The 18,396-nt window shown below is 45.0% G+C and overlaps 1 protein-coding gene across 1 annotated transcript in view; it reads right to left on the reverse strand.

Annotated features, from left to right (window-relative positions):
• Nucleotides 1-14,667, reverse strand: part of LOC108799633 (tRNA-dihydrouridine(20) synthase [NAD(P)+]-like) — a 259,781-nt gene extending 245,114 nt beyond the window's left edge. The window contains exons 1-2 of the mRNA XM_018571523.1: nt 14,608-14,667; nt 1,068-1,159 (exon numbers count right to left, since the gene is read on the reverse strand). Coding sequence (XP_018427025.1) covers nt 1,068-1,159; nt 14,608-14,635 — 120 coding nt within the window. The 5' untranslated portion in view covers nt 14,636-14,667. The remainder of the gene's footprint in view (nt 1-1,067; nt 1,160-14,607) is intronic.
• Nucleotides 14,668-18,396: the final 3,729 nt, after the last annotated feature.

Raw genomic sequence — 18,396 nt, forward strand, 5'->3', positions numbered from 1 at the left:
TGAAGATGGGCAGGCTCTGATGAAGGGGGTGTGGCCCCGAAAACCCATTAAGCCAGTGAGGCTGTGAAGACAGAGAAGCTAGCATGTTATTGCCGGTCCTATTCCTCTCCACAGCAGTCTCCTGTGTAGTGTTACATGAAGCTATGACTTCTTATCTTTCATGATACCTGCACTCTGCCTTTGTGAATAGGTTTTTTTACGGTTTATACACACTTAATATACTTTAATGCACAGGTGTTTATTTGCAGATGATCAGATAGTCTCCCCGACCAGAGAGCAGCCCCCCTTTAAGAAGAATACTCATGTTGTGTTCTGTGTCAAGACATTTTGAGTGCTGATGTGGACTTGTCTTTTGGATGGTGTTCAGATCAGGCAAAGTGAGGTAACATGTTTGCAGCCTCTGCAGTCGGAGTCAGATATTTACTGGGCAAACTTCAACAAAGTCCTGCATACCTTTAGTAAAAACTTCCTCCAAGTGAAAAGCAGGCCCAGCAACAATGACAGAGCCAAAAAGGAATTTTCAGGAGGGGATATAGACTAACACTAAAGGGCGACATACACCAAAGGCCAATATGACTTCAAGCTATGGGCATCCCCCTTCTATAAGGGCGTGTGGTGCATTTTTTTCAAACATATTTTCAAGAAGAGATTGAGCGAGTCAGCCACTACTTCATTGCAATGTTTTGTCAAAGTGATGTATGAAATATCAAAAACACTATGCAACTTCAGATCCTGAAGGGTGCAAAAACCACAATACAAGTAAAGATAAATGAGTGTAGTGCATACAACTCAATGTTTTTGCAGCATAAAACAAATATACTAAAACCATATATCTTTAATTACTGTGGAAATATTATAATTCTGTTGTCTACATAGGTTACTATGCCTTCAACCCCCTCCCCTTCAAAGAAAAAACAAAAACAAAAAAAAAAAACAGATCTATGCTTGTATGGCTGTTCTACTTAAAAAAAAGAAAAAAAATCATTACAGCTCCCTAGGACTTACCTATTTAAAGCTGAAAGCAAAAAGTAGTTTAAGCAGCATGTAGATATAAAAAAGAACCTTACCATCTGAAAAACAACTCGACCTTTCTCTTTTTCACAAGTCTGAAAAACAACTCTCTCCGTGGGAGACACATAATCCACAGTCTGGAGGACTTCTGTGGAAAGAAAGAGCAAATACATCCTTTATGTATAAAACTGGCATTTACAGTGGTCGGAAACGAATAATCTATGTGTAAACTTTTTTTTTTCTCTTTTTTTTTAAAGGAGAAATGTTTTTCCAGAAAGTGAGGGGAAATGTAAAATTTTAGAGTCATCCCCAGAGCAAGATGAGAGGGTAAATCACCCAATGGTGACAAATCTTTCAAGGGCAACTGTCTTAGGTGGGAAGTGTTTTATTCTGGGCAAGGTCAAGGAGGAAGAAAGGTAAGGGGACCCCGAAATACTCACCCAACCTGGACCTTCATCGATTCTTTACTCAGACCGCTTTCGAGCCGAGGGCTGTAGGATCCAAGATGGTGCCCACACGTGTCTCTCCGGCTCGCAGCAGCCCGGCGGAGTCTCGATCCCAGGCGGCTGATGATGGCATCTCCTCTGCGGGTGAACGGCCAAACGACTCACCGCTGCTCACCCCTATGATAATGCGGCCGGATTCCCCGGCACGCTCCCACCTCTGAGCCGCTTCAGATGCTCACTCCCCGGTCTCAGGATAGGAACTCAGAGGCATGTTTTCAGCACTCAGAGCTGAGCTGGACATTATGGTAAAGCGCTTGGAGGGCACTTTAAAGCAGGAGCTGACGGCTGTTCGGCAGCAGGTAAAGGGGTAGATGATAGGGTGACGTCCCTGGAGGCTGCCAGAGCCTCCTTTGACTCCCGCTTGCAAGCGGTGGAGCTGGCGCAAGCTACCCAGATACAGGCCCTGACTACCCTTTGCCTTTAAGTCGACGATGGCGAAAACAAAAGTAGCAGGAACAACGTCCTCCTCAGGGGCATCCCCGAGGCCACCTCTGGACTTGATCTCCGGTCTACAGTGACTGCTATATTAAATATGCCGACTCATCTGCTGGAGTTAGAGAGCGTACACAGGGTATACGGCCCAGCTAACCCGAGAGACGACTCCTCCAGAGACGTGTTATGTCGCATTCACTTCTTTACTCTAAAAGAGGAAATTATGCGCCAGACTTGGAACAAGAAAACGGTCGACTTTGATGGCGCCTCCATCTCCTTTCTACCAGATCTCTCCAGCTACAGGCTCTATATGCGGAAACTGCTCTGACTGGTTCTCCGGTGTGTACAAGAAGCCGGTGCATCGTACAGATGGGGCCACCCGTTCCACCTGCTGGTTCGACAGGGTGATCGCCATTTTGCACTTCATAGGCCTGATCAACTTCCATTGTTGTTCTCCCTGTTGGGCTGCGAACCTGTTCCGGCGCAGAATTGGCTGCTCCCACTTCCGGATCGGGTGGATAAAACCTCTCCCCTGGCAGCCAGAGACCCTGCAGACCTCGTCGTGACCAGATCAGAGACCAGAGTGGCCCTGCATCCAGGGAGGACTGAGTTCAGCCCTCTGCGGGCTGGGTTCATGGTTTGTGCGCTTCCTAGACTGCCGCTTCGAAGATCCGAAATGTGCCCCAACTACTTTGAGGACTCCCAAGAACGGGCTTGCCACAGAGTCTAGTGAGGTCTTCCACATCGTTCACTCTTCTTTGCCCCTCCATGGCTACTACAGTCACGGACATTCGGTCCACCCACTGCTGGGGTATGCCTGATGATCCAGATGGGGGCCACGGGTGACCCATCGGGTAATGTGAGGATTATTTTGTCTCGCTGATACGGAGGGCAAGATTCATTCTGATCCCTCAAAGATCTCAGAGCTTTTAAGCGCCTATTACCAGAATCTATATAGTGCTGACCAGGGTAATTCCTCTGGTGCTGAATCTTTCCTGAGCTCCTTATCTCTGCCCTCCCCTCATCAGAGGATGACCTAATGATGCTCAATTCTGATGTCACCCTACCAGAACTCCAAGACATAATTCAACAAGCCCCCTTATCTAAGTCGCCAGGGCCTGACAGCTTATCTTCTGAGTTTTTAAACTACTTTTGGAAGAGGTTTCTCTGCACCTCCTTGCATTATTCAACCATATATCACACAGTAATCAATATCCCCCAACTTTTCATGATGCTTATATTTGTTTGCTTCCCAAGCAGGATAAAAATCCATTACTGCCAGGATCTTACCATCCGATTTCTCTACTGAACCAGGATGCTAAATGTTTATCTAAAATCATGGCTAACAGGTTGTCTTGAATATTGCCTAAACTTGTTTCTCCCAACCAACCAGGCTGGTTTTGTGTCGGGTCGCTCTGCTACATTAAATATTCGAAAAACAAGGTTTGCCCTAGAACACTTACGCCTCCATAATCCCCAGTCTTCTCCGTCTTCAATGGCACCGCTGGCATTGAATGCGGAGAAGGCATTTGACAGCGTGAGCTGGCAGTGGCTACTCGCGGTTCTCAATCGTATGGGAATTTCGGGGCAGTTTCTATGATTTATAGCCACCATTTACTCATCCCCCAGGGCACACATTTACACTTCTGCGCATCTTTCACCCCCTTTCTCCCTCTATAAAAGGTACTTGCAAGGGTTGCCCTCTCTCCCCTCTGTTATTTAATTTGGCCATTGAACCACTCTCCCTATCTTTTTCTTCCCCCCAACTGTATACGGGCCTAAGTGTGGGAGCCACCGACATCAAGTCTATGCTTTTTGCTGATAACATTTTACTTATTCTTTCAGAACCAAAACAACAGCTTCTAAAACTGATCCACCACATCCAACTCTTTGGCACATTCTCTGGCCTTAAAATAAATTGATAAGAGTGAACTACTGTTCTTTTCGAAGGCAGCTGCTGCTGACTCTGTGTCCTGGGCTCCCACATATAAATTGCAAATCAGGAATCACTCTCTAACATACTTGGGAATACGTATCCCCTGTTCACTTACGGACCTGTGTAATGGATGTGGTTTTGTATGATTATGACAAAATGCCTATCTCAATAGATCAATTGTAATATATATGTTATTTTGCCATTTGCTCTCGTTTACCTTACGCAAAACCTTACTCAGAAATTGGTGCTTAAGCACCCCCTCCCCCTCCTATCCGAAGTACGCAATAGAAATAGGAACCAAGATGGCACCTCCTCTTCAGGACAACACCCAAGACGAAAGTCATAAACATCCTGGAAGGAAGTTATGCATGAATGGATCTAACCAATTATAAGCTAGAATGCTTTTTGCAATGCTACGATTAAACATACAAAACATACAAAACATACACGTGCAGCTGCCTATATAAGACTGTTAAGCAGAAGAATAAAAACAGAAGTATCTTACTCTGAACTAACGGTGTCTTAGCGTGGTTTCTTCTCTGAGTGTACACTCTATATATAAATCAGGCCAGGCGGCAGATCTAAGTACAGAACCTTTAATCCGATCCAAATTTGTGATCAGGTCCAAAACAGTTGGCACCTCAGATGGGACCTCGGGTTCTGTACCGAAGGACAGCCGATCGAGAGGAGACTGAGACGAGCCAACACACGCACGAGGCAGAGACTGATCACCTCTGAAATACGGTAAGACATATTTCTTGCCAGTATATCCTGTCTCCGTGTATGTGGCCTGTCTCTGTCTTCATATCGGCTCCCGAGGTCAGCAAAGACAGGTAACTTGCCCGATGTCCATTGATAAAGAACCTGTGTAATCTGTATCTGCCACCTGTGTATGTTGTATGGTTATGTGTATTGACCTGTGAGGGGGGGGGCGTGAGATACCAGTAGTAAAGGCTGTCACAGATGGTATAATTTGCTGACGTGGTCAAACTCCTCCTGGGTGAATAAATAAGTGTGCAGAAAAGCACGGGAATACAGGAGGGGGGCGTCAGTGGTCGCGCTAGGCGCGGGTCTGCGACAGGGGTCCTGGGTCTCGCCTTTCGCCTTCTTGCCATATGTCAGTGGTGTAATGTTATGACTGTGATTAATGTATTCAATCCAGGGTATATAGAAGACGAAGCAAGGGAGAGGAGGGGGCCCCCCCCCTTGCTTCGGCAGGATTTATACGTAAAAAGAGGAACGGTCAGTGAAGTCTGCAGCTGCAAAGATTTTTCATCTGATATATCTTTCTCTCTCTCTCACTCTCTCTCTACCTCTCTTTCTTTCACTTTCTCTCCAGACGTTATATATTGGAGAGTGGTCCAAAGAGAGGTCAGGTGACGGTTAGAGGATTGTCGGACACTCGAGTCCAAGACAGCTTCATAAGACTGGTCACATAAATTCCTGAACCGGACACAAATTCTCCAATAGCTAACAATGGGACAGAAGTTAGGTAAACCAAAAGAGGGTAGCTTAGCGTGCAATTTGGTATCAGATCAAGCAGGGATAGAGGCAGCAAAGATATGTGGCATCACCATGCACCTGGGTGGCAGACTGCAGCCAGAAGAATGGCGTCTTCTGTTAAAAAGAAAGAAAGGGCTCTTGTCTGACCACGGATTGTTAGCCACAGCAGAAGCCTGGTACAATGTGGCAAGAGCTATTCATGGGGAGGGGTGGGTATTACATGAAACAAATCAAGATGGGTACATTTTATATGTACATCACAAACCAGAAACCAGACCAAGACCTGAATCAGATGATGGGCCACCGCCCTGTTATGGCGCCTGGCCCTCAGTTACTTCCCCTTCGTCTCCTCCAGCAACTTCCTCATTATCTGACCCTCCCACCGAGCTCCATCCCACTCCGAGTGCTCCACTGCCCAGCCGGCAGCCATCTTGCTGCACTCACTCAACCCGGAATCTCAATGACACCTTCCGGTGGCAGCCATTTTAAGGCACTCAAGTCATATACCGGAGGACCCGAGTCATCAACCCCAGTGCCCATCCCTCTGTTTCCTGTAATAGACCTATCTGGGGCACATTACAGGGTTCAGGGCACCCCAGAATTTCACAAGTGTTTACTGACTTAGGACTTAGCATGCAAAACAAAGCACACACCCAAATGCTATCCTCCGCTTTTGTCTCAGGTCTCCGAGAGCCAATCAAGGAAGGTAGCTCCTCTCATGATGACCTCTGACACACCCTACCTGCCACCAGCCACACGAAACCCACGAGCCTGTTACAACTGCGGGAGACCCGGACGTATCAGACGAGAATGTCGAAGTCCTCGAAGGTTTGTACAGAGACATCCCGGCCAGGAGCGGCGTGACCCAAGGGGAGACTATCAACGTCAGGGACGAGACCTCCCACCTGGCCACCCATCCAACACTTGGCCTCCTCCACCTCCGTATCATATGGACCTCCTCCGCTAGGAATCCGGCAAGCCTGTGTCGCTGACCCCTGCCATGGCTCTATCATCTGGGGACACAGGGGGGCCTCTTGCTAAAATAACCCTCCCCATTGAGGGCCATCCCACCACTTTCTTATGCGACACAGGTGCGGCCAGAAGCGCAATTAGAGCAGAGGAGTTGCCCGATACCTCTTTCCTCTAAACCATTGATGTAACATGTGTGGGCGTGGACGGGACGCCGAGGAAAAGTCCCCTAACCCGCCCTTTACGAGTTGGCAACTTCCCTGATCTATTAGCACGGTTTGTAGTCTCCTCCACCTGCCCCCTAAACTTGTTAGGGACTGACGTATCCAGGCTCCAGGCCTCAATCTTGTTCCAGGCTGATGGAAGCATTCAAGTGTCATCAGCACTGACTGTTGATGACGCTTCAGCCCTTTGTTCCATTCCCCTTCTATTATCCTTAGATGTGCCAGACGAGGCTGCCATTCCAGCGGAGATCTTGAACCGCATTCCTCTTCATCTGTGGTCCGCAGGACCCGAAGATATAAGACACCTGAAAGTGCCTCCAGTCATGGTACAATTGAAACCTTGAAGCCCCTTGCCCAGAAAACCGCAATACCCTTTGAAGCTAGCTCAATCTGCAGCCATTTCGCAACAAGTCAAGACCCTTGTGTCCAATGGAGCTCTGATACCCTGCATATCCCCATGCAATACACCATTGTTCCCAGTCAAGAAACGGACCCAAAAAGGAGAACCGGAAAAATACAGGATGGTTCAAGACCTTTTAGCAGTCAATTAAGCCACGGTTCTGGAAACCCCGATTGTCCCCAATTCACACACTTTGCTAGCAGGGATACCCCCTACCTCGAAGTATTTCACAGTGATTGACCTGGCAAATGCTTTCTTTAGTGTACCTCTTGATCCTAGGTGCCAGTTTCTCTTTGCCTTCACTCACGAGGGCCGACAGTATACTTGGGCTGTTATGCCCCAAGGGTCCCAAAACTCTCCCTCCCAATTTGCCAGAGCCATGGCCCTCATCCTATTCTATTATCCTTAGATGTGCCAGACGAGGCTGCCATTCCAGCGGAGATCTTGAACCGCATTCCTCTTCATCTGTGGTCCGCAGGACCCGAAGATATAAGACACCTGAAAGTGCCTCCAGTCATGGTACAATTGAAACCTTGAAGCCCCTTGCCCAGAAAACCGCAATACCCTTTGAAGCTAGCTCAATCTGCAGCCATTTCGCAACAAGTCAAGACCCTTGTGTCCAATGGAGCTCTGATACCCTGCATATCCCCATGCAATACACCATTGTTCCCAGTCAAGAAACGGACCCAAAAAGGAGAACCGGAAAAATACAGGATGGTTCAAGACCTTTTAGCAGTCAATTAAGCCACGGTTCTGGAAACCCCGATTGTCCCCAATTCACACACTTTGCTAGCAGGGATACCCCCTACCTCGAAGTATTTCACAGTGATTGACCTGGCAAATGCTTTCTTTAGTGTACCTCTTGATCCTAGGTGCCAGTTTCTCTTTGCCTTCACTCACGAGGGCCGACAGTATACTTGGGCTGTTATGCCCCAAGGGTCCCAAAACTCTCCCTCCCAATTTGCCAGAGCCATGGCCCTCATCCTGGACACCTGGATGAAATTGCACCCGGAAGTCGTACTCCTCCAGTATGTGGATGACCTCCTTCTTTGCGCAGACACCCTTGAAGATGCCTCAACCTTCTCAGAAAAGTCTCCTCCACTACCTGGCTGGCCAAGGATGTAAGGCCTCAAAACAAAGGTGCAGTGGTGTAAAGAGAAGGTGGTTTTCCTGGGTCATTATATCTCTCAAGGCACCCGACATCTCACTCAAGAGAGTTGCCGCAATCAAGAAAATCCCCTTGCCTCTGGGTCCGAAATCCCTCCATGCCTTTCTGGGATTAATCTACTGTCGTTCTTGGATCCCAGGAGCCTCTCTTGATGCAGCCCCTCTAGGACGCCCTGAAGTCTGACCCCTTCTCGTTATCTTCTGAGGCCCTGACTAACTTCGAGGTTCTGAAAGAGATCCTGGCCTCTGCCCCCGCTTTGGGCCTCCCAAACTATGAGAAGCCCTTCAAACTGTTCGTCTCAGAAAGTCAAGGCCATGCTACTGGAGTGCTTGTCCAAACCCATGGCAACAGGCTTAGGCCTATTGGTTATTATTCCCGCCAATCAGCGAGGTGCCTCTGGATAACCCTGACCTAACTATCTACGTTGATGGCTCAAGGTACGCTGATCATACAGGACAGCACCACACGGGATATGCTGTCACTACTGAGGACACGATCCTCCAGGCCTCAGCATTGCCCCCTTCCAGGTCTACACAGGAGGCGGAACTCCAAGCCTTAATTACGGCATGTAAGTTGGCAGAAGGAAAAAGAGTCAATATTAATACAGATTCAAGGTATGCCCTTGGTGTTGCCTGCGATTTCGGGGTCATCTGGAAGAACAGAGGGTTTTTTAACAGCGGCAGGTACACCTGTGAAACACAGTGTAGCCATCAGGGACCTGATGGACGCCCTGCTCCTCCCCACACAAGTTGCTATACTCAAAGTGAGGGCACACGGAAAACTGAATTCCCAAGAAGCACGAGGCAACCACCTGGCGGACACTGCTGCAAAACAGGCCGCAAACGGGATACGAGAAGTCGTCAGCAGAGTGAATGTACCCATTCTGGACGACCCGATAGACCCCACTCGAGACACAGCACAGATCGCCATGATCTTGCGAAACCCACCTGTGGATCGAACACACCTTAAGGAGCAACAACAAGCAGCAAGGAAGAAAAGGAAGCATGGACGAAGAAGGAAGCCACATCGAAGGATGGAATCATGGAATTGAACAGAAGACCATGTCTGCCACGGTCCATGTTCCCAGTGGTGGTACAGTGGGCCCACGGTGCCTCCCACCTGTCAAAGATGTTGATGAATTCTCTGATCAACAAGTACTACTTGGCTCCAGGAATCACCCCGCTCGCCAATAACTTTTGGAAGTCATGCACCATCTGTGCCAAGTGCAATCCAGGAAAACCGGAAAAGGCACCCCTGAAGCATCTAGCTAAGGCTCAGTATCCCTTTTAGAGGATACAAATCGATCACATCCAAATGCCGAAGAGTAACCGATACGAATATGCATTGGTGATCGTCAACATGTTCTCCGGCTGGCCTGAAGCCTATCCCGTCACCAACATGACGGTGAAGACCACTGCTAAGAGACTCTTAACAGAAATAGTGTGCAGATACGGTGTCCCAGAGGTTATAGAGAGTGATTAGGGGCCGGCTTTCGCGGCCTCAATAACTAAAAAAAATATGGACAGCTCTAGGGGTCACACTAGCCTTTCACACTCCGTACAATCCCCAGAGCAGTGAGAAAGTAGAGAAATTAAATGGCACACTAAAGACTAGGATGTGAAAAATGTCCCAGGAAACAGGAATGAGTTGGCCAGATAGTCTGCCCATTGCTCTATTCAGTGTCAGGTACACTCCAAGGGGAAGTCATGGTTTATCACCCTATGAGATACTGTTTAGTTCAGCCCCCAGATTAGGCTGTTATTTCCAACAACAGTTACAGCTCCAATCTGATGTGTTAACTGATTATGTGACTGCTCTGTCTCGTGACCTAACTAATCCGTATCCATGCGCAGGTATTTTCTTTCATTCCACATCCTGAATTAGATACAGGAACACACAAGCTGGTCCCTGGTGATTGGGTCTTGGTGAAGAAATTTGTACGCAAACATTCCCTCGAACCAAGATATGACGGTCCTTTCCAAGTCCTCTTAATAACGGCCACATCAGTAAAGGTGGCCGGGAAGAACTCGTGGATACACGCCTCCCACTGCAAGAAGGTCTCTGTGCCCGAGGGGACCGAACCATGATCCTATATATCCTTTTAATACTCAGTTCTGCTGAAGCACGACAGGTTGCTATTACTCAAAAAGCTGGGCTAGTCACTTTTTGGTACAATTCCTCCAACACACATGTGGCCACATAAAACTTTCACCCTTGTAAAATAATCACCTGCCCTGAGTATTGCAACTGAGCAAAGTGGTATACAACAGGCTATGGAGAGGAGAGTGTGCTCTTGCAAAGGCTATTATGCCTCTCCACATCTTAACAGAGAAGGCCCCTAACGCACGCCTGCTCCAGTGTCTAATGGCAGGAGGAAACGGGAAGCCGCTCCAGGAAGCTTTGATCCTCATGTGTATATAGATGCCATTGGAGTGCCAAGGGGGGTCCCTGACGAGTTTAAAGCCAGAGACCAAGTAAAAGCCGGTTTTGAGTCCCTGATACCAATAATCACTAACAATAAAAGTAGGTGTGGTGATTCTCATTGTTCTGATCTTTATCAGCCTAGTAGTTTGCTTTGTAATCCCCTATGCCAGAAAGTTGATGACCAAGGTGGTTGATGAAAGTACCTTGACCCAACCATGATTCAGGTAGAAGAGGACACCTACCTGAATGAAGACGAGAAACCATATTCCCCATTACAATCTGTGTCTCCCCAAATATAATACCATAAATACTGTAGTAAGAGTAGGGACAGAGACCACCTGACTGTGCACACCAACATGTTGGGACCAGAGGTGGATTAGCCCCTCGGATGGCCCCTATGCATGTTAAGAGAAGAGTTCCGGGGTGTGTGCCAGGTGATAGGTTAACAGTAGAAAGGCATCATGGCACACTCACAAACTAGCATGTAAAACAACTTGTCTCACCACTAAGGACAATGACAGAGGTTTGGATACACGTCTTCTGCAAGGCAGTGCGGCTTACACATCCCTTGCAGAAGACGTGTATCCAAACCTCTGTCATTGTCCTTAGTGGTGAGACAAGTTGTTTTACATGCTAGTTTGTGAGTGTGCCATGATGCCTTTCTACTGTTCTACTGTTCAAAGCCCATTTCGTGTGCACCTTACTGTACAACTGGTAACAAATTGTTGAGTGCGTTTGTCGTTTGTTTTGCTTTAGGTGATAGGTTAAGGGACAGGAAAAATCATCATTTGAAATAGTCATTTTAGGGGGGACTGGTAGCAGAGGATGGTACACTGAGTGGCCAGATTATTATGACCACCCCATCAGTACTTCGTTGGGCCACCTTTTGCCTTCAATACGGCGGCGATTCTTCTTGGCATTGACTCCACGAGATGTTGAAAGGTAATGCAAGGAATCTGACACCATGCCTGATGAATAGCACTGTCCAGTTCTGTGAGATTTGATGGTTGTGGAACCAGCTGCCTGATGGCTCTTTCAACTTCGTCCCACAGATGCTCAATTGGATTGAGATCTGGTGATTGTGGGGGCCACCTAAGCAAGGTAGTCTCCCTCATGTTCTTGAAACCACTCCTGCACAATACGAGCACCATGGCATGGCGCACTTGTCTTGTTGGAAGAAGCCATCTCAATTGGGATACGCCATCAACATGATAGGATGAACTTGATCAGTAACGATACTTTGGTATGTTGTCCTATTCAGACGTTGTACCACACGAATTAAAGGGCCCAAATCATGCCAGGAAAACATGCCCCAAACCATAACACTGCCCCCACCAGCTTGAAGGGTTTACTCATGCATGTGGGGTGCATGCTTTCATGCTGTTACCACCAAATTCTCCCTCTGCCAACTGCATGATGCAACTGAAAACGTGATTCATCGGACCACATTACTTTTTTCCAATGCTCGACTGTCCAATCCTTGTGTTCCTGTGCGAATTGGAGACGTTTTATCTTGTTAACTGCAGACAACAAAAAGGTGTTCGAACAGGCCTTTGGCTTCCATATCCCTCAGAGGATCCCTGATTAAGATCTGCAGTAATTTAATGCACTGTTGCCCTTCTGTTGTCTTGTACAAGTCTTGCCACTCTCCGTTCTGCCCTAACATTGACTAGTCGCTGACGACCACAATTCGCAAGTTCAGACCCAGATTTTCGGCTGACAGTCCAGTCTTTTAACACTTAAACAACAGCTGCTCTTGAACGTTTAACGAACTCTGCTGTTTTGCTGATACTTGCGCCATGGCTCGAGCGCCAACAATCATCACACGTTCAAAGGCTGTTAACCCATATCTTCAGAAAAAAAATCACTTCTACTGTCGTGGTAAACAACCTTATTTATAGTGGTCTGGCCCTCTAGCAACTTCAGCGCGAAATTAGAGCTAATTGCCTACAAACGTCAGGTGGTCATAATAATCTGGCCACTCAGTGTATAATCTTAATTACTCCCATTTTCAAAAAAAGATTAGTGCTGAACTGACCTGGCAGAATCTCCCACTATTACTGTTGGGCAGATGCCACTTGATACGAATGGTCAGCTTTGCCCGGCTTATTTATCCGTTACAAACTCTATCCCTTCTCATTAAACATAAAGACATCCAAATGCTCAACGGAGCCTATTCGAAATTAATTTGGAATAGGAAGAAGCCGAGAATCGCTCTTAGGAAATTACAACAACCCAAATCCAATTTAGGGGCCAATTGACCCAACATAAGAATATACAATCTGGCTAGCAACTTCCGCTATGTGAGGGACTGGCTACACGAGTCTTCTTTCCAACACCAATTTGGAATCCCAGTTAGTGTCTTTAGCGGGTGTACTCCACACTCCATTTCAATCACTCCAGCCACGCCTTAAGCAGAACATCTTACTGAAAGATACCATCATCACTTGGCGGGAGGTGAGAAAGCTTGTGGGATTACGAGGAGTGATGTCACCGTGGATGCCTATCACTACTTTTCCGATATTCCCTCAAGGTAGCGACTCTAAAATATTTCAGATCTGGAAATGCAAATACAATACACTCCATACAACATTTGCTTTCCCCGCAAGGCTCCCGTCTGTCAGCATAGTTCAGTTGTTGTCTTACATGAATTCCATCACTCACAGAATCAGGGACCCCCACCCAGCTATGTGTCTTTTACATGTTACGGATCCCACCTTGACTCCACACCCTCCCCCCTTTCTCTGTGGGAACATTTGTCTCCTGGCAACCAAAAAAGCCATCTTAAAAAAATGGCTATTTTCAGATATCTCGTCCATATCGCATATACGTGCCGTGCCATTCTCTTTCAAATTATGCTTATTGAGAAACTAGATACCAAGCTCAATCAAGTGCGCACAGGCAAATTTTTTGACACTTGGTCTGCCTATCTCCGAGTTATCCCAAGATAAACTCAAAGATATCATGGCTGCTTTCCAACACACTCACTGGTACCTTATGGCCAAACTAGATGGTCCCTTGGAGCTCTTGATGTCTTATGAAGACCTAATGTCTAATATTTAGAGAACGCTTAACGTAGTTAGTGCACCTTCGGCTGTAGCTACTTACTTCCACTATCCGCGACCACAAGATGTGTCTACCTTTATCCTCTGACAATCCACCTTTTGTCTTTATTCCCATCCATGTGCCCTTCAAAACCCATCGACTCCAGCTTTCCATATTCAGATTAGATTGTACTTGTGATCATAACACCCCTTTCCCCCTCCTGTGATCTCTCGCTTGTCCTGCCTACGTCTTTTCTCACTCCTTCCTGCCATTCCCTCTTCTATTTTATTACCCTTTTCACCCTCCTCCCTGAGTTAATTACTGCATTACATGATATGTTTTATCCATGCATAAATACCAGATCTAATGTCATCCCCTATTCTGCACTTTCAGTGGTCTTACTGTTGGAGATTGCTGGCATCTCCACTATGCATTCAGCTGCTATATAACGACTGTTACATTGCGCCATTATTGGTTTTGAAAAAAATGTAATAAAGATTTATATGCTGGGGAAAAAAATGGCACCACAGCGCGCACATAGCTGTGCACTGGTTACCACGTGTTGCAGTAATGCATAGAATGCAAAAGATTTTACTGCGTGTTAACGCAACTGAAAATTTACGAGAGCTAAACTATTGTGCGGCCCTCTGGACATATTGAGAGCCACACAAGCCTATAGTCTCTACGTTGAAAACCACTGGGTTATACTCAGGCCTAGCCGATGTTTTTTTTGGTTGCCAGTATCCTATACTCCTGTAGGTGGAAGTATAAGTTGTTTAGGAATCATATGTCCCTCAATGGACGAGAGAGAAATTCATGTTTCAGTGCTAAGTGTGCATATGTGTTGCAAAACATGCCACCAGATTAAATTTTGTATTCGGGATTGGCAGCTAGACGTTTCTTCAGGAGTATTTAAAACACCATATTTACTGTCTTCTTAACATAGACTTGGTATAGGTGGTATAGGCGACATTAATAATTGTTCTTACCATTTACAACTCGTGTACACTGCAACATTTTTATGTCCACCAGCTCCTAAGGGGAAGAAAAATAAGACTCAAAAAAAAAAAGACAACACATATTACTGTATAAATATGTCAATATGCAACTAGTGAATCAGCATTCACTCAAGCGCTTACCAGAAAAAAGTGAAACCACTTATAAAGTTGCTTGAATTCAAAATTTCCTTGAAGGTTAAATGTCTCCAGACTTTGAAAACTTAGCAGGTACTTAATAGCTGCCATCATGTGCATAAAAAAAAAAAACTAAAACCCTAGCTAATCTGCATGCGATACAGCCCAAGCTTTAAAAAACAGATTGTTTAATAAACCACACATTTTATGAGAGAAAGATTATCCCTATGCAATAGTACATAAAGAATGTAGGCTGTTTACTTGACAAAAGTATAAACCACAAGACTTACCATGTTTATGGATTACAATCAATCCAGCTAAAACATTATAAAGACTATGCAAATACTGGAGTTTAAAAGGTCTATGACTACTGAGAAATCTGCAATACACATGATTTTAGTTATAAATACAGTACAAGCAAAGAGGGTGGTTCCACTTTTTGACAAATTTTTGTCAAATTTAGGAAAACCCCTCTATATGTTTGTTATGCATTACCATTCACACAGCATACATAAAAATATTTTAAAAAACATTTCTTAAATTTTAGATGTCTCTTTGGTGAAGGCCTTTGTGCATGTTCCAAGCTATTATGAGCAGTTTGAGAGGTGAAACTACAGTGTCAGATTGAAGGTTGGACTGAGCTACCTCTCATTAAACACACAATGCCTCAAAGGCTTTAACCTTTTGTTAAGACACTGTTCAAATCAAGTTGTTTACAACGGATAATTAAATCTGCCAAAGCAGTACAGACAAATTTAATTAGAGTAAACATTAGCCTTCCCTCCAGTCCCCCTCATTAAAGGATAAGTTCACCTTTTGCAAAAATTAAAGAAATGCATCATTAATAATATATTTTAAAAAATATGCAGAGCCCTGATCTCAACATCATCAAATCTGTCTAGAGACAGATGGATTTGAGGCAGTCTGCATTCACAGAAGATATGTGGTTAGTTCTCCAAGATGTTTAAAAGAACCTACCTGCCAAGTTCATTCAAAAACTGTGTGCAAGTGTACCTAGAAGAATTGACACTGTTTTGAAGGCAAAGGGTAGTCAGAATAAATATTGATTTGATTTAGATTTTTCTTCTGTTGATTTACTTTTCATTTTGATCATTGACAAAAATAAACTATTAACACTTTTATTTCTGAAAGCATTCTTACTTTACAGAATTTTTTTTCTATTTCAAAGATTTTATTTGTTTTATAAACATCCATATACAAAACATACATTAACATCTATAGTCTGCAAGGATAGAAATAATCTGTATCACCCTGCTGACCCTCCCCACCAACCACCTTTTAACAAGACAATACAGTATAACCACAGAACAAAACAAAAAAAAGACCGAACCTCAAAGCTAACAAAAGGAGGGATAAAACACCAAAATCATTTCTACAGAAGCGTCAAACTTTCTACTGAGAGTGTTGGATGAGCGTACTTAATTCAGGGTTCCCAAGTCTTCATAAACTTTTTATTAGAATCCAACAGGATGCTAGTCAGTTTTTCATTAAGAAAAAATTAATCCATCCTCTTTTTAACTTCCCCAAAAAACAAGTATGGTTTCCTCCATGCCTGGGCAATGGTCTGTTTCGCCGCCAATATGACATAGGTCCCCAGTTTATGTTGTGGGTTAGACAGGAGTGGGGATTTATAGTGTAGTAAAGCTACCCATGGATCTTTTACTATATTAGTCAGAAAAAGATCGTTGATCATCTGAAATACTTTCAACCAGAACCTATCCAGTTTCGGACATGTCCACCAAGTATGAACTACATCTCCCTTAGAATCACGGCCTCGAAAACAGAGATCTGAATGTGTCGAGTGGGAGTAAACTGACCTGGAGGGCACTAGGTACCATCTAGTTAAAGTTTTAAATGCAGTTTCCAGAGAATTTACATTAATAGAACACGTAGCTATTGATTTCCACATTTGTTGCCATTCCTTCAGCTGTTGAACAACTCTGAGTTTTTTCCCATTTCCGTATATATTTATAGTTACTGGGCTTTAATAACCTGTTTAACTGGGAGTATAATATCGATATAATTTTAGGGGTCGTGGGGCATTTCAGGCAGATGTTTTCAAAAACCGTTAATTCCGCTATAATTGGAGTTTCAGAAAGCATTGATATAGCCCAGTGCCAAAGTTGTAAATATCTATAGTATTCTATGTATGGGGCTTGCATGTTATTCTGGAAACAAGACCATGTGCTAATTGTACCGTCTACCCTTAACTGGTGTAGGCATGTCACCCCATGGGTTATCCACCAACCGAAGGCAGTCGGCATTTCCAGTCCCGGTGGAAACAAAGGGTTACCTATAATAGGAAGTAACGGTGCATAAGATGATTGTAGTTCACTGCAATATTTTATATTATCCCAGATTTTAAGCATGTGTTTCAGGAATGGGCTCATAACTTTTGGTCGTAATCGGGCCGGCAACCAAAGGATAGCCTTCAGTGAAACAGGAGGACAGATGTATTTTTCTAAGTCTACCCAAATTGGGCGATATAGAGTCGTATAACGGTTTGTTAGAGGGACCAATTGTGCGGCTTGATAATATTTGTAAAAATTTGGGAGGCCCAGCCCCCATCTCCTATGTATGTGCATTGTACTTTTAGGGATTCTGGGGCGTTTATTATTCAATAAAAAAGAGAAAATTCTGTTTCGAAACGAGTGAATTACCGTATTTTGCGTTCCATAAGACGCACCGGACCATAGGACGCAGGGAGGTCTGGTGCGCCTTATGGAGCACTCGAAAGACCGGAGCTTCTGTGACAGAAGCTGCAGTAAGTGACCGCTGAGACAGGTGGCGCTGTGATTACAGCGCCACGGTCTCACTGATCACACAGAGCAGGCGAAGAACGTCCGTTCTTCGTCTGCTCTTTGGTGATCTCGATCGCCGCCGCTGCTCGGTTTTAATACGAGTGATCTCATTAGATCACTCGTATTAAACGAGCAGTGGCTCCTACTGTACATTTAGCTCTGCTTTAGTAGAGCTAAATGTACAAAGCACTACTCGCCCGGCACCCGAAACTGCATGTCTCGGGCGTCGGGATTCGCTCCATAAGACATAGGCACATTTTTCCCCTCCTTTTGGGGGGAAAAAAGTGCGTCTTATGTTATTCAAAAGTTTTTATTATTTTCATTGAGGCATATACAATGACCATCTACATACTACAATGTAACAAAACAACCTAAAACAAAAAACAAAAAGACAGTCTTCAGGATTCCTTATTGTTCCATCTCTAGTATCTGGTCTCAATTGTCGACCCAAGCTTACCGTTTTTTTATTTCGGCTCAAGCTGGCCCCCTGCCCAGCTTCCCGCTCCAAACTTCGGCCTTAGCGGAACTGTTCCTATTTTACCCCCTGAAGATATACCTACGTCCCATCTTGTCATCTTGGGGTTTAGCAGTCGCTCGACCGATGGTCAAAAACCCAGGGGCTTGTCGACTATTGTTACCAAAAGCCTGTGTGAGAACAGTCGAGACCAGATTACTAGGTTATCCCTATTATAGTGCCTTACAAAACATAAAAACATAAAAACAAAAACAAGAAGCAAAAACGACAACACAAAAAAAAAAAAAAAACAATGTGGTTATCTAGTAGCTGTTGTAATAGGTTTTAGTTTTGAACATATTAAAAAAA

The sequence above is a fragment of the Nanorana parkeri genome, unplaced genomic scaffold, assembly GCF_000935625.1.
Source record: "Nanorana parkeri isolate BGI_ZX_2015 unplaced genomic scaffold, ASM93562v1 scaffold1774, whole genome shotgun sequence".
In the NCBI taxonomy this organism is placed as follows: domain Eukaryota; kingdom Metazoa; phylum Chordata; class Amphibia; order Anura; family Dicroglossidae; genus Nanorana; species Nanorana parkeri.